This window comes from Dreissena polymorpha, chromosome 7, assembly GCF_020536995.1.
Source record: "Dreissena polymorpha isolate Duluth1 chromosome 7, UMN_Dpol_1.0, whole genome shotgun sequence".
Lineage (NCBI taxonomy): Eukaryota > Metazoa > Mollusca > Bivalvia > Myida > Dreissenidae > Dreissena > Dreissena polymorpha.
In genome coordinates this window covers 103230937-103247775 of record NC_068361.1, presented here as the reverse complement: position 1 = coordinate 103247775, position 16839 = coordinate 103230937, and the positions used below count along the sequence as shown (strand labels likewise).

At 38.7% G+C, this 16839-nt stretch overlaps 1 protein-coding gene across 1 annotated transcript; it reads left to right on the top strand.

Annotated features, from left to right (window-relative positions):
* The first annotated feature begins 486 nt into the window (after window positions 1-486).
* On the top strand, window positions 487-16097 carry LOC127838722 (uncharacterized). The gene is made up of 13 exons (XM_052366696.1): window positions 487-873; window positions 1296-1484; window positions 1591-1701; window positions 2587-2718; window positions 3318-3487; window positions 3847-3929; window positions 4608-4725; window positions 5130-5327; window positions 5820-6848; window positions 9930-10066; window positions 12329-12492; window positions 13142-13170; window positions 14653-16097. Exons 1-13 carry the CDS (start codon window positions 652-654, stop codon window positions 14738-14740), a joined length of 2670 nt encoding a protein of 889 aa, XP_052222656.1. The 5' UTR covers window positions 487-651; the 3' UTR covers window positions 14741-16097.
* The last annotated feature ends 742 nt before the right edge of the window (window positions 16098-16839 follow it).

Below are 16839 nucleotides of genomic sequence, written 5' to 3'. Positions count from 1 at the left end.
TACGTTTCTGTAAGCATGTGTTGTACTTGCTGTTATTGCATTTAGTTTTATCAATCAATCTCAAATGTATGCAAACCATTCTTTTTCGTCAAATGTAATGCTTTAAATGACCTCATTTTTTCGCTGATCATTTTTCTCTCCTATGTAAACATTATGAGATCATATTGTCAAAGAAAATATCTTTTAGGTCGTATTATTATAAGATAAGAGTTTTCAAGTATTTTTGATAAAATTAATGAAGTTTGTTTATGAACGCAACTAAGTTTTGATAAAAAATGTCCTTATTTCCTTAAGTGACTTCCTCGTATATCCCATTTATATAATTCATAAGCTCATTTTGTAAATATGTTTGAGGCAGCAAGTATCCGTTTGTGTTTTCATTCTTTCAAGGGAGGTAAACGACCTCAGATCTCCACAAAGTACAGCAAAATGAAGAAACGGTTCGGTAAAAAGTCAGCAGACGACATCAGTCTTATGTCAGAAGAAGATCCAAGATCACGTGATTTGAAACGATCCAAGAAATATGGCGGTGTTTTTAGCAAACGTCATAAATGGCGGGGTTTTGTATCGTCAACAAATAAGAATACAAGTTCAATAAGCAAACAAGCACCACATCATACAAGACATACGGAAGACTTTTCTAAAGCGGACATGCAAGTTCGTAGTTCATCCTCAACGATAAATGCCGAGGTTCACCACATTGACAGTTCCGCGAGTGATTCGCAGATAACGTCATTTTCGGAAACTCTAGCGCATGCGCACAGTTTGTCGTCTGGAACAAATACTAACGAGCTAGAGGCAGAATCGACGACATCGGGCAGCGTCTTCGAGGACGAGTTTGATGCTCTGCTGCACGGCAACACCACAGACATGGTACACTTGTACAGGAAGTTAAAACAACTATTGATTATGTTCACACGAGTCAGTGTCATAAGAATTATTTTAATAATAGAAGTACCAGGATGTTTATTGTTTTAAATATTACTTTCATTTCATGGATAGGTCAGTTACGTTTCATCATAATCCGATCTATAGTAAGGTGAAGGTATTTTTACGAAAACATACGTTAGTAAATACGTTAATCTAATTACAAGCCATCCCTATAGAAAGAAATACGCGCATTTATCAGTGTGTGTTTGAATAATTTTAAATACTGTTTTCTCCTTAAAATGATTTTTACTAATGTTAAAACCCCTTATTTGAAGGATTGGCATCAAAATGCCACAAATTACTTTAAATTTCCTCTTAAGTAAGGCCCTCATCAACGAGTGCTAAAGAAACCTTACTTGTTTCAGATTTCAAGAATAGAGGATCTTCCGCCCGATCAAGTTCTCAAACTTCGCGACCAACGTGGTAACACGCTACTTCATCGCAGCATGCTCGTAGGAAATCCGGATCTAGTCAAATATGTCTTGGAAAAATTCCCGGAAATGACGTCGGATATCAACGCCGAAAACGAGACAGCGGTGGAAATGGCAGCGAAGGTAATGGCAACTCTGTCTTCGGCAAACAACTTTTAAGATAAGGTAGTTGCAATTCACACAGTTCCTAAATACATTCAAGTTCAATGTAATTTATAATATATTGCAGCATGGTCAGTTTGACTGTCTCAAGGTGATGTTGGAGCGGTCTCATAGACGTCACGCGCTCGGTCCCGCCATGTTGAATCGTCTGCTCAACGTCTGCGCGCAGCACGGACAGGTATACGAATCCGCTTATGTTAGTATTGGTATGTTTGATGTGACTTATGCGCAAACCACCCGCACTGAAAACAGAAGACCATTTCTATAAACCATAGTTGATTGATGGTTAGTTTACACGAAATCCAATTCCAAAATGTTCCCTTTATAAACCCTCCTACTTTCTAACTCTGTTCTAATATAATAATTGCAATAAAAATACATAACCGCCACTTCTAAGAAAATAAAATTCGCCCAAATCCAAACACCCTCGGAAAACAGTGTTTCGACAGAGAGATTTCGACAAAATTACAGCACTTCAAGAAACGCACACCTAACGTTCATATGTCGACCTAGTCCCTAATTAAATATACATGTGTATCACACATTTGAGACAGGAAATGACCACACATAGCTTGGGTGAGATCGCCAAATGGGTTTTAAACAAGAAGAGTAAAGGAACTACTTATAAATAGGCACTACTTTGATGGACCATGAAGTGATACAAAACTTTTTGGTGGAATTTTGCATTAATAACATCTCGTAAACCAGTCGCCATGATTTTCTAAGACGCAACATACTTATTATTTGCCAAACTCGCAAATGGTTTATAAGCCGTAAGTAGCTTATTATGACTTAATGAAATAGTCCCTAGGACTTTTTTCGGAGCTGATTTCATCATGGAGAGAATTCCTAGGCATAGATGAAAAATTACCACAGTGAATTGGACTTATATTTTCGTCTTAATTTGTGCTTTGTTTTTTAATTATATTTTTATTTTTCCAACTAAGTTTGGTTTTAATTATTTGCGTTATGTTGTGTCCACAAAGAACTTGTCTATTGAACAATAATGCCTCATTTTAATCGAGCAATAAATATTCAAAAAATGTGTTCTGCATTTTTTCAGGCGGAGTGTTTATATCTTCTGCTGAATTCTGTGACACGTGAGCCACACAGCGCATGCGCACTTCCGGGTGACGTGCGCGGTAACACTGCCGCGCATCTGGCGGCAAAACATGGACATGTCCAGTGTTTACACGTTAGTATTCTTTATCGTTTGCTTATCATTACGCTTCTAGACAGGCATGTTTCAAGTATTAAGAAATGAAGAGACTCGCTATGGCAAACTATGATAAAATCTTAAAATACATTACACGCTATGAATTGAGAACGACAAGTAGAATGCCACCTTCTTAAAAGATTTTTGTCGGATTTTCAGATCCTTGCTTTCATGTTATGTTAGTTGAAGTAACATTAAGTGAATGTAAAGTAAGTTTGTTTCATTGAATCACACAATGTATACACAATCTGTAAGATGTAAACCGATATTAAACACTTTGTATAAGAACTTACTGTTATAAGCGACTTGTCTTTGCTAAACATACAAACCAGAATCGAGGTATCTAAAAATATCAAACATTTGTAGCGGAAGCTATACGCCTGTTCCTTTCGATAAAGTATGTGTAGTATAAAAACGATTCTTTGAAAGGAACGTTCGTTCTGGCCGACCGTATACATCTAAGTTTCTCGACGAATAAGTATTTCACTAGTCACTTATCGAATCGTCCTGTTCAGAATGAGTATGTCTGATGGAGGGAGTTGTACTGAACTCTCAGTCTTCATCATGATCTTAAACAGACTCTCGTGGCATGCGGCTATGACGTCACTTCCGAGAACCTTCTCCAGCAGCGCCCCCTGCACGTGGCCCATCAGAGCAGAAGTCATGTGTGCTTCGAATACCTACTACTGCTGAACATGTGCGCACGCATGTGGGCTTTATTGCACGCGCAGACGAGACTCAACGCCAGGTGTGTCTCCGAATATTCGAATTTACGTCCTTAATTGACCTAACAATTTTGTTAAATTTTTGACACAACGTTAAGCCATTCAGGAAGCAAATTGGTTTTGTGAGAAGAAATATCGCCCCATAGGTGCAAAAAGGTACCACGTGACATTGAAATAAGGAGGCGCATGGTACCACGTGACATTGAAATAAGGAGGCGCACGGTACCTCTTTGCACCAACAGGCTATATGATGTATTGAAATATCGTGTGAATGACGGTTTTCATATTAGTTTACCGGTCGCAATGTTTAAATACTGACTGAGTATTTGGCTGTTGACAAATGAAATAATAACGCACTTGGTAAAATGTATCTTTTTCTCAGTCTTCTGGAACAGAACGCCAGCTGTCGAGCTTCTATAGACAACGTGACAAAGTGTCTGAGAAAATACGAACACTTTTGTAAAGGTATGAATTCATGAATGAAAAAGGAAATTATAACTGATACTTAAATGAATTACTTAAATTGATTTAGTAAATACATATTTATCACTCAATTTAAGTTATTCATTATATATAGGGCCCGATCTCTCACATGTAATTTAATCTTATTGGGAAAACGGACTTAATGAATGTGCCTAAAGTGTCGTCCGTGATTAGCCTGCGAAGTCCACACATGCTAATCCGGGGCGAATTTTTCCGTTTTTTTTAAGTATTTTTCGTTATAAGCAAGTCTCTTCTATTTACGAAAACCTGTTCAGGCGGAAAGTTACGTCCCAGAAAAGCCTGTTCAGACAAGACAGGCCGATCTTGGACGACACTGTACGCACACGCATTAAGCAACGTTTTCCCATAGCGAGGCTCATTCAATAAACATGTTTGAACAGGTTTAACTCAAATATTCATATTGCTATAAAGTGTGACATTTGTTATACCATAACTACAGACGGCTTTGAAAGAACATTATATCTAAAATAGAAAAAAAACTCTTGTGTATAGAACCATCAGAAAAGAAATAGTTTTACGAATCACTAAATAAAATGTCTTCAATCAATTATCTTTCAAACAGATGATAAATCTGGACCACTGTTTTCTTAGTATTTATTATGTTGTTGCACATAAAATGATATATGTGTTGCTATCCAGACACTGAACAGAGTCTGTCAGACACTAAACAGGACGTCCTTCATACCTTGCGAGGTTTACACGAACGTTTGACGTCACTTTCTGACGTCACAACGCTGGGCGCGGGTGAACAACTCAGGTAATCATCTGTCCCTAGTAACCATTCTCTCCCGCAAGTCCCAGACCAACACATATAAGCTACCCCCTCCCCCGTAAAAAGATCAACAACAAAACTGAAAACCAATTAAACACCAACATACATATACAATAAGAAAAGTACCATACATGAATATTTGAATATGTAAACGCTGTTATTAATTATTCGAAACCTAAACATTCAATGCAAATAAGCTGCTTTAATATTTATTTAAAGACAAGATAAAATAATTGCGACCAAAAATATTCTCCATATTATATATCTGCCGAATCCTAAGTATTTTTCATTTCAAGGATGACTCTTCTTGACGAAAATCTTGGACGACACTTTACGCACATTCATTTAACACCGTTTTCTCAGACAGCGATTTATATTATTCATGACAGGGGCCAGTTGGCGGAACTGACGTCAGAGATTGAGCTCATCGAGGATACGTTTGATTTCTCGCCGCTCGCCGATCTGCACGCCACCTTACGGAAGTTGGACGCCTCACTGGTGGAAGCGTTATCCAGCGTCACCGAGAGGACGTCAAACGACCGGACTTACCCGCCCACCACTGACGAGGTGGCAACACAAACCTTATGGTAAGATGATGTTGTGCTTTTTTCTTGAAAAGCATTTCGTATGATGTTAAATGTTTAAGAAATTTGATTTAAATGGTGTTTTTGTGAATGAATGCCATACCACGGACATTCTTAGTACCAACGGACAGACATGCGCTTAGAAAAATAGATTTGCGAGCGGCGAAATTACATACCTGTTTCCTTCTTACGCCCATACCTTTGTGTTTGAGTACATGTGCATTGATATGCGTATTAAACATATCCATTCGTTTTTACTCATGTATACACGTGCCATACACAGCAATGTATTAACACATGTAAAGCGTCGCCAAGCGCCGGTGGGCATAACTGTCTTGTGTACCTATTACGTTTAAAAGATATTCCCGATCAAACTTTCTTTGCGAAATCCCATGTTTATGCTTACAAAAGGATCTATGATTGATCAATTTAGCATTATTTATTTTCGGGGTTTTCTACAGAAACTTTTTTAAATGTGGTAGTTTTTTACGACAGCGGGCTTTTGAAGGACATCCACAGAGAATACATTTTGGAGAACTGGAACACGGAACATTTGTACGAGAAATATCTTTCGAACACCGGTCTTGGCGTCCCGGGCTTCTTTGACGTGGGTGCAACGTCAAACTTTACGTCATCAAACGTGAAATCATTTAATGTAACGTCATCAAAAGATGCATCAAACACTTTTGAGAATCCAGCTGAAGCATGTTCCACCAAATCAGGACAGGCAGAAGAACAAAGTGTCAAGGCAGCAAAAAAGAACACAGATTTATCTAAGTCATTAGAAAAATGTGATTCAGCGCGAAAGAAACAGACTGCTAATACTGATTCTGGTACGTTTGAAAACTCGGCGTCAGCAGTTCATTCAACAAAACGCGATGCTCCCGAAGATTGTGTGAGAAGAACGCATACAAAGGACCAGAATTCGTATAAACAGTTCAAAAACGATACGAAGGAGGACATCGATCATGAAGAAGTTGATATAAATAAATTGGACAAAAGTGACGATAAAAATCAGAATGGCGAAGGCTATGCGACAGACCTACTCAATGACCCAACGGAGAGACCTTTCACGAAGCTCCTTTCCCTGGACGAAAGAATCGATCTTTTGATAGCTGGCGAAAGAAGGAAGGAGCGAGAAATTGACGGGAGCATTCACACGTCGAGCGGAAGCCTGCAGTCGTCGCACTCCATGGATCCGCCGTCCACGTTTACGTCGGTGACCTCACACACATCCGGGGCATCAGACTGGTACAACAAGCTCGCGTTAACCAGTCTGGAGACCGCAGCGAACGATTACGTCACCAACAACGAGGTGTCACGTGACGCGACGAGTGACACGACATCGTACTGGTGGGATGTGGAGGAAAGAGGATACGCAAACGAAGACGGTATGCTGTCAGCGATGTACGCCGACAACATCCGTCGACGTGTACACGTGCATTGTGACAACGCCTCTTCGTCATACGACGATCTCCGTCGACAGAGGATCGCTAGTCACCTTAAAGCCGTCCAGCAAACTAGGTAAGTTATCTTGATGAGTTCTCTTGACCCCTTATGGAAATTAATCGTAACGAAGAGCTTGGCACATCATTGAATTATGTTAATCATGTCTAATACAACTCTCTGAGCTAATCGACGCTCCTGTAAAATGACTCCTACATTAGCCGCGCTCTATGAAAACTGGTCTTAATGCATGTGCGTAGTCCAAGATTAGCCTGTGCAATCCGCAATATCCGCTTTTAAGTATTTTTAAAGAAATTACCGGTACCTTCTTTATGAATATCCTGTTTTCGGCGGAATGTATCGTCCCTGATTAACCTATGCGGACTTCACAGGCTAATCTTGGGACTACTGTTTACCACATGCATTGAGCCCGGTATTCAAAGAATGCGGCTCATATGTAAAATTGGTAATCTTCGGCTTGACACACTATATTTATTTCAATGTTGAAAATCGAAGAATTGATGTTTTAAAAACAAGACGTAAAATTTGAATATTTCGATAACACAGGGTAGTGAACAGGTTAGATTTGATTTCGATAACACAGGTTCGTGAACAGGTTAGTCTTGATTTTGATAACACAGGGTAGTGAACAGGTTAGTCTTGATTCCGATAACACAGAGTAGTGAAGAGGTTTGTCTTGATTTCGATAACACAGGTTCGTAAACATGTTAGTCTTTATTTCGATAACACAGGGTAGTGAACAGGTTAGATTTGATTTCGATAACACAGGTTCGTGAACAGGTTAGTCTTGATTTTGATAATACAGGGTAGTGAACAGGTTAGTCTTTATTTCGATAATACAGGTTAGTGAACAGTTTAGTCTTGATTTCGATAACACAGAGTAGTGAACAGGTTAGTCTTGATTTCGATAACACAGGGTAGTGAACAGGTTAGTCTTGATTTCGAAAACACAGTGTAGTGAACAGGTTAGTCTTGATTTCGATAACACAGGTTAGTGAACAGGTTAGTCTTGATTTCGATAACACAGAGTAGTGAACAGGTTAGTCTTGATTTCGATAACACAGGTTCGTGAACAGGTTAGTCTTGATTTCGATAACACAGAGTAGTGAACAGGTTAGTCTTGATTTCTATAACACAGGTTCGTAAACAGGTTAGTCTTGATTTCGATAACACAGGTTCGTGAACAGGTTAGTCTTGATTTCGATAACACAGGGTAGTGAACAGGTTAGTCTTGATTTCGATAACACAGAGTAGTGAACAGGTTTGTCTTGATTTCGATAACACAGGTTCGTGAACAGGTTAGTCTTGATTTCGATAACACAGGGTAGTGAACAGGTTAGTCTTGATTTCGATAACACAGGGTAGTGAACAGGTTAGTCTTGATTTCGATAACACAGGGTAGTGAACAGGTTAGTCTTGATTTCGATAACACAGGGTAGTGAACAGGTTAGTCTTGATTTCGATAACACAGGGTAGTGAACAGGTTAGTCTTGATTTCGATAACACAGGGTAGTGAACAGGTTAGTCTTGATTTCGATAACACAGGGTATTGAACAGGTTAGTCTTGATTTCGATAACACAGGGTAGTGAACAGGTAAGTCTTGATTTCGATAACACATGGTAGTGAACAGGTAAGTCTTGATTTTGATAACACAGAGTAGTGAACAGGTTAGTCTTGATTTCGATAACACAGAGTAGTGAACAGGTTAGTCTTGATTTCGATAACACAGGGTAGTGAACAGGTTAGTCTTGACTTCGATAACACAGGGTAGTGAACAGGTTAGTCTTGATTTCGATAACACAGGGTAGTGAACAGGTAAGTCTTGATTTCGATAACACAGGGTAGTGAACAGGTAAGTCTTGATTTTGATAACACAGGGTAGTGGACAGGTAAGTCTTGATTTCTATAACACAGGGTAGTGAACGGGTTAGTCTTGATTTCGATAACACAGGGTAGTGAACAGGTTAGTCTTGATTTTGATAACACAGGGTAGTGGACAGGTTAGTCTTGATTTCTATAACACAGGTTCGTGAACATGTTAGTTTTTATTTCGATAACACAGGGTAGTGAACAGGTTAGTCTTGATTTCGATAACACAGGGTAGTGAACAGGTTAGTCTTGGTTTCGATAACACAGGGTAGTGAACAGGTTAGTCTTGATTTCGATAACACAGGGTAGTGAACAGGTTAGTCTTGATTTCGATAACACAGGGTAGTGAACAGGTAAGTCTTGATTTTGATAACACAGGGTAGTGGACAGGTTAGTCTTGATTTCTATAACACAGGTTCGTGAACATGTTAGTTTTTATTTCGATAACACAGGGTAGTGAACAGGTTAGTCTTTATTTCGATAACACAGGGTAGTGAACAGGTTAGTCTTGGTTTCGATAACACAGGGTAGTGAACAGGTTAGTCTTGATTTCGATAACACAGGGTAGTGAACAGGTGATTCTTGATTTCGATAACACAGGGTAGTGAACAGGTTAGTCTTGGTTTCGATAACACAGGGTAGTGAACAGGTTAGTCTTGATTTCGATAACACAGGGTAGTGAACAGGTTAGTCTTGGTTTCGATAACACAGGGTAGTGAACAGGTTAGTCTTGATTTCGATAACACAGGGTAGTGAACAGGTTAGTCTTGATTTCGATAACACAGGGTAGTGAACAGGTTAGTCTTGGTTTCGATAACACAGGGTAGTGAACAGGTTAGTCTTGATTTCGATAACACAGGGTAGTGAACAGGTTAGTCTTGGTTTCGATAACACAGGGTAGTGAACAGGTTAGTCTTGATTTCCCAACTTAGCACATCTGATTGACAAGTATTTTCAAGTCCAACACAAAATTTCGGTATTTATTTGAGTTAAACAAATGTGTCTGTTAATTTTAATTTTAAATTGATCTCTAGTATTATGATAATCTTCTTATGAATTAAATGATCCAATAACGTTAAAAAGTAGCACTGAAGTAAAAAAAAGTCAGTCGATATTATATTGGCAAGCACTGTAATTCATGTTTGACCATATTGTAGTAGAAAACATTACTTAAGGAAAACGGAATATTAATAAAGGATACGAGTTCCTATCGGTTATTGTTTTTGGAATACGAACCCTGATATAGTTACAATGCTTTTTGGCGTCAGGTTTACATCGGACAACTACCGCGAAAGGATAACTACGTCATCAGGTGAGGTCATGGGAGGCTTCGACACTCCACCGGAAGTGGGACCGCAGCGCCGTGTTCATGTCGACGTCACTGGTGCTTTGAGAAACAGAGACCGTAAGTTCGATTACTTTTTGTCTAACCTGAATAATTACACCCCCATGACCATTGGTAAAGGGGGCTATATAGGAGTCACTTTGTCTGTCTGTCTGTCGGTCTGTCAGTCGGTCTGTCGGTCTGTCAGTCCGTCTTTCGGTTCTTGAAAATTACATCCGATCTTCACCGAACTTGGTCAGAAGTTGTATCTAGATGATGTCTAGGTCAAGTTTGAATACGGGTCATGCCGGGTCAAAAACTAGGTTACGAGATCACTTAGTGCGTTTTTAAACGAAAGTATGTCCAGACCATAACTATGTAATATATCTTTGGATTTAAAATGACTTGATACATTTGTTCACCATTATTAAACGGTGTGTCGCGCGAAAGAATTACTTCGATACCTCCAAGGTCAAGGTCACACTTTGAGTTCAAAGGTCAAATGCTTTATCGGGCTATAATTTTATTGTTTTTTTGTCAGACTTTAAAATCATTTGCCACATTTGTTCACCATCATTGGACGGTATGTCGCGCGAAAGAATTACGCCGATATCTCCAAGGACAATGTCACACTTTTAGTTCAAAGGTCAAACACGGCCATAAATGAGCTTGTCCTGATCATAACTATTTCTTTCATTGTGAGACTAAAAACCATTTTGCACATTTGTTCACCATCATTGGACAGTGTGTCGCGAGAAAGAATTACGTCGATATCTTTGGGCTCAATGTGGGTTCAAAGGTAAAAAATGGCCATAAATGAGCTTGTTCGGGCCATAACTATGTCGTTCATTGTGAGATTTTAAAATCATTTGGCACATTTGTTAACAATCATTTGGACGGTGTGTCTCGCGAAAGGATTACATCGATATCTGCAACGTCAAGGACACACTGTGAGTTCAAAGGTCAAAAATGGCCATAAATGAGCTTGTCCGAGCCTTACTATGTCGGTCATTGTGATATTTTAAAATTACTTGGCACATCTGTTCATCATCATTGGACGGCGAAAGAATTACGTCGATATCACCGAGGTCAAGGTCACACTCTGATATCAAAGGTAAAAAATGGCCATAAATGACCTTGTTCGGGCCATTACTATGTCGTTCATTGTGAGATTTTAAAATCATTCGGCACATGTGTTAACCATAATTGGACGGTGTGTCTCGCGAAAGGATTACATCGATATCTGCAACGTCAAGGACACACTGTGAGTTCAAAGGTCAAAAATGGCCATAAATGATCTTGTCCGGGCCATAACCATGTCATTCATTGTGAGATTTTATAATTACTCGGTACATTGTTCACAATCATTGGGCGATGTGAAATGCGAAAGAATTACGTCGATTTCTCCAAGGTCAAGGTCACACTTTGAGTTCAAACGTAAAAATGGCCATACATGAGCTTGTCCATGCCATAACTATGTCGTTCATTGTGATATTTTAAAATGCCTCTGTACATTAATTTTGTTCACAGTCATTGGACGGCGTGTCATGCGAAAGCATTCAAGAGTTTGAATGTCAAAATAGCCATAAATAATAATGGCATAATAATTCTTAAAAATCGCCATAAATTAGATTCTTTTGTTTTGTGAAGACAGCATGCAAAAGTATGTGTCAATGCGGCACGTGGGGGTATACGTCACGTCTGTGACAAAGCTCTCGTTATATCAGAAACATCTGTATGCATAGATCTATGTGTATCTATTTTCTATTTAGTTCGACCACGAAGATTGTATTATGGTCAGTGATATCCGTTCGAAACACTGTGTGTTATGTTGTCTTTATTATACGGTGCATGTTGAACACTACTTTAAGTTACCAATCTTTAATTTACCAATAAAATCAATTTAAAAATGTATGGCGAGATAAAGTTATGTATGTCGACAACGCGCTGCTTTGTATAGGGATAATTTTTAACTCCACGCAGCTGTTTTCTCCCCACGGCTACTGGCGATAACTTATGCCAGCAAACGATTTTTGTATGTATAAGTATGATATTATGAAAAGTAGTATCATTTTCTTTTATATTTTGAAAATAGCGTGTAAGTTTAGGTTGATAATAAATAAATTACCTAAATTAAAACAGTACAAATAAAACGGGATATTGTTTATCCATGACTTTGAAACTGCAAGTCGCCATTATTGTACAACGTGGCTCGGCTATTATCACATGGTTGGTTTAAACGGAAGGAATTTGATATCGCTTATTTGCTCGGAACCAGTAAAATATTTTCGCGGAGGTTGGGATAATTTAAACTAGTTAAAACGTTGTGCATACTGTTTTCAGAATCGAAACAAGCTAGGGGAAACCGGAAGCCGGGTAAACCCCGTTTGTTTACATTGGAGGACGCCATAGACGCAACATCTGAGAGCGAGGCTGACTTCCGGTATAGATACAAGCGTCCACGAGATCAAGTGCTCAGTGTTCGATGGGAGGACATGTCGATGACGGTGAATATTTAAATTGAAAAAAACAAACGTTTTTAGATGTATAGATGTTTTTTTTTGTATATAGAAATATAAACAACGGTTTGGGTTTTGAATTATTGCACGATGCTTTAACCCTCATTATTTAATAGGACAGCACCATAACGACAGGGTTGCTTGATAGCTGAAGTTAATTTACAAAATAGTTATTACCGGTATTATGTTTCTGCGTAATGTTTATGATTTAACTAACAGACATTCACTTTTTTATTTGTCAATATAATATTTTATTATTACAATTCCAAATCTTCACATGTTTTGTATGTCCGAGAAACTATGAAGTATATGTATGTATAATCTACCAGGGTTTTGAACATTTGGTTTTAGCAGTTTTGTAACGGTCAAACGAATATGTTGACTAGATTTAGCAAGCGGAATTTTATTTGACGGTTCAATGATTGTATGATTATTTTTATGCTCAAGATCGTAAATAGTGTCAATATAAACTGTCATCATGTTATATCACCAAAATTTTCATAGTACAGTGTCATCGTTTTTTTTTAATTATTATTTAAAGATGTTTGAAAGGTCATCTATTGTGTGTAACCCATGTGTAAAATTGGAATATTCATGGTTTTGTCAAATATTCTTGATGTTACATTTATATTTTAAGGACGACGATGATCGCGGTCCGCTTTCATGGTAGGTTGAAACTTAGAGACGATGACAACATATAACCAACATATAACCATCTAGAGCCCATCCGTTCGTACGTCGGACACAAGCACAAATCCATCCGTTCGTCGGCCCATCCATCCATCCATCCATCCATCCATCCATCCATCCATCCATCTACCCATCCATCCATCCATCCATCCATCCATCCATCCATCCATCCATCCATCCATCCATCCATCCATCCATCCATCCATCCATCCATCCATCCATCCATCCATCCATCCATCCATCCATCCATCCATCCATCCACCCATCTATTCATTCATTCATTCATCAAACGATCCATCAATCCTTCCTTCCTTCCGTCCTTCCATACTTCTATCCATCAATCTATCTATCGATGGAACTGTTTTTTATACTTGTTATAATGTTGGTCTTGCCTACATCGACATTATTTTCCACCATCAAATCAAGCACAAATCTTTTTTACATTACATCAAGAACAAACCTTTTGACATTGAATCCAGCACAACGATTTTGACATTTAATCAGGCACAAATCTTTTGACGTTGAATCAAGCGAAATACAAATCTCGTGTACTTCAAGTTATAATTGTACTTGAATTGTGCGCACAAGTTTGTATTGTACTTGAACAGTACACATAAAGTTTATTGTGCGTGAATAGTGCGCACAGTGTGTTTTATACATTAATTTTGCGCACACGTTGTTATTGTACATGAACTGTTAGCACAATTTTGTATTGTAATTGAACTGTGCGCACAGGTTTGTATTGTACGTGATTAATGCGCAAATGTTGTATAATACATGCAGTTTGCGCACAAACTTTGTTGTACACGAAATGTGCGTACATGTTTGTATTGTACTTGAATTATGCGCATAAGTTGGAATAGCACTTGAATTGTGCGCTCAAGTTTGTATGGTACTTGAATTGTGCGCGCACGTTTGTATGGTTCGAGAATTGTGCGCACAAGTTTGTATGGTTCTTGAATTGTGCGTACAATTTTTGTTTGGTACTTACATTGTGCGCACAAGTTGTTATGGTACTTAAACTGTGCGCGCAAGTTTGTATTGTAATTGAATTGTACGCACAAGTTTGTATTGTTCTTGGATTGTGAGTACCAGTGTGTATTAAACTTAAATTTTGCGCACAAGTGTGTATGGTACTTAAATTGTGTGCACAGGTTTGTATTGTATATTAATTGTTAGTAAATAAGTTTGTAATGTACTTGAAGTATGCGCATGAGTTTGTATTGTACTTGAATTATGTGCACGAGTTTCTTTTGTACTTGACTTTTGGTTAATGCTTGCTTTGAGACTGCTTGTAATACTATATACTGATTTCAAATAGTCTTTCACACTGATCTAATTACCGATGCCAGAATAGTATAACTATACTGTATTTATCTCATACATACTATATTGTAAAAATTAACTAAAACATTTCACGCGGTTTATAATTCTGAAAATAGTGTTTAATGTTTTTAGGCTCGAGCGCGAGCTAGGCGGAATGGGGTCTCGTAGCAGCGGAAGTGATACGATATCCGTGGAGTATGCCGCTCAGAGCTTCGTCTGACCTTGAACACTGGTGACCACCCGATTGGCAGTGACACGATATCCTTTTAGCATTGCGCTCAGGGCTTCCTCTGACCTTGGAACACACTAATGACTAACTGTGGCAGTTACAATTGATTCTTCGAGTGTTGCGCTCAGAGTTTCGTCAGTCCTTGGAACGCACTGTTGACCATCAGAAGCAGTGGCATGATATACGACGAGTATGGCGCTTAGAACTACGTCTGACCTTTGAACACACTGTTGACAACCAGCGGCACAAGATATCAGAGTGTGGCGCTCCGAGTTTTGTCTGTCATTGAAAGTGTTTACAAACAGCAACAGTGATATTCGTGTACATGTAGTTTGACGCTTAGAGCTCCGTCAGTCCTTGGAATGCATTGTTGGCCATCAGAGCAGTAACATGCTTTATGAGAATGGCGCTTAGAGTTACGTCTTACCTTTGACCACACTGTTGATTAACAGAGCGACAGTGACACGACATCACTGGTGCATAGGGCTTCCTCTGAACTTGGAAACACACTGCCACACAGCGGCAGTCATACATACTTTGCAGTATGGAGCTCAGAGCTTTGAATGTACTTGGTACGCATTGTTAATAACCAGCGGTAATGACATGCTATCCGTAAAGTATTGCGCTAAGGTTTTGTCTTTCCTTAGAACGCACTGTTGACCAACATAGCGGCAGTGAAACGATATCCGTGCTGCTCAGGGCTACATCTGACTTTGGAATAACCTGTTGACCAACAGCGGCAGTGAAACGATGTCTGTGCAGAATGGCGTCCAGGCCTTCGTGGGACTGTCGAATTCACTATTGGTCAACAGAGCGGCAGTGACACAATGTCCGTGCTCTATGACGCCCAGTGCTTCGTCTGACTTTGGAATACACGTTTGACCGATATTGCGGAAATGACACGATTTCCGTTTTTACCGACGAGGAAAATGTACACTATTGGCAACGCGACCTGATCAACAAAGTTGCATCGTTTGTTTAGATTCCTTAAGTGTTGTTCAGTACTTCAACACTATTGTAATACGTATGAGTGCCTAAACTTATAAGTCTGTAGTGTTAGACCAACGTTACAGTATTATAGTTTTCTATAAAAAGAATCATAAAGTAAATGCACGTGTAAAGTGGCGTTTTTTGACAATCTCCGCATTTAAGTATTGCATTCAAAATAGAATCAAAACACCTATACCAATTGATTATTACCATTGATTGATACCAATTTCCTTGTCACTGTACTTGCACAAGCAAACGGACGGTACCTTTAGAGTGAAGTTTACTGACCAACATTAACAGGAATATATATATACAGGCAGATTTCAATTACAAAAATAAAACATATTTTAATGTTCAATTTTATATCTGCGATAGTTACATTACAAATAAGCGTCAATCTGAACAAGAGTGCATTGTTACAAATATAATATTTTGTAGTTACTGTTTCTGACACTATTTATTAAACTGGCACCATATGAGACACGTCCTGCAAAAATACGTCATATGACATATGCCGCCAGCGTCGGTCCAGAACAGTATGCACATTCCGACAGTCTGGTCAGGAGCTACCATGTCCGCTATAATTCACGCGAGGTTTAGTTCTCTTACAACACGACAGGGTAAGTCCTGACCAGACTGCGCAGGTTGGTCAGAAGATACGCTGGCCGCACATGGCATAAGACCCATTATCGCATGACGATGATCATACATAGTTTCGTTAACATTAAATATATTACACATCAATGATTTGTATTAATGTGTTTAAATATGGCATGGTTCTAGCGGTTATGGTCCGCTTTTTCGCCCTGACCAAATAAAAGTAATACAGTTTATCAAAAAATGGTTCATTATTTTAGTTTTTGTTACCACTCATATGAAGTCTTAAAGAGCATGTTGGCGTAGATAAGCAGATAAAACTACAGTCGTACGTAACATCATCTCTGGTTGTTTAGTTTTTGCACAACACTAATGATTTGATTGCACTTTCGTTCCAAGTACAAAGTCTTAACAAATAATGCAGTATTGCAAAGGTAATCAAATTAAACTAAGATGATTTCCGGTTTAACCAATGTATGGTATCCAACGCCGATTTTACTTCC

Coding starts and splice junctions, on each gene's coding strand:
- LOC127838722 (XM_052366696.1), top strand. CDS start 652: ATGCAAGTTCGTAGTTCATCCTCAACGATAAATGCCGAGGTTCACCAC. Junction 2,719..3,317: donor GACATGTCCAGTGTTTACAC/GTTAGTATTCTT, acceptor GATCTTAAACAG/ACTCTCGTGGCATGCGGCTA. Junction 13,171..14,652: donor GATCGCGGTCCGCTTTCATG/GTAGGTTGAAAC, acceptor TAATGTTTTTAG/GCTCGAGCGCGAGCTAGGCG.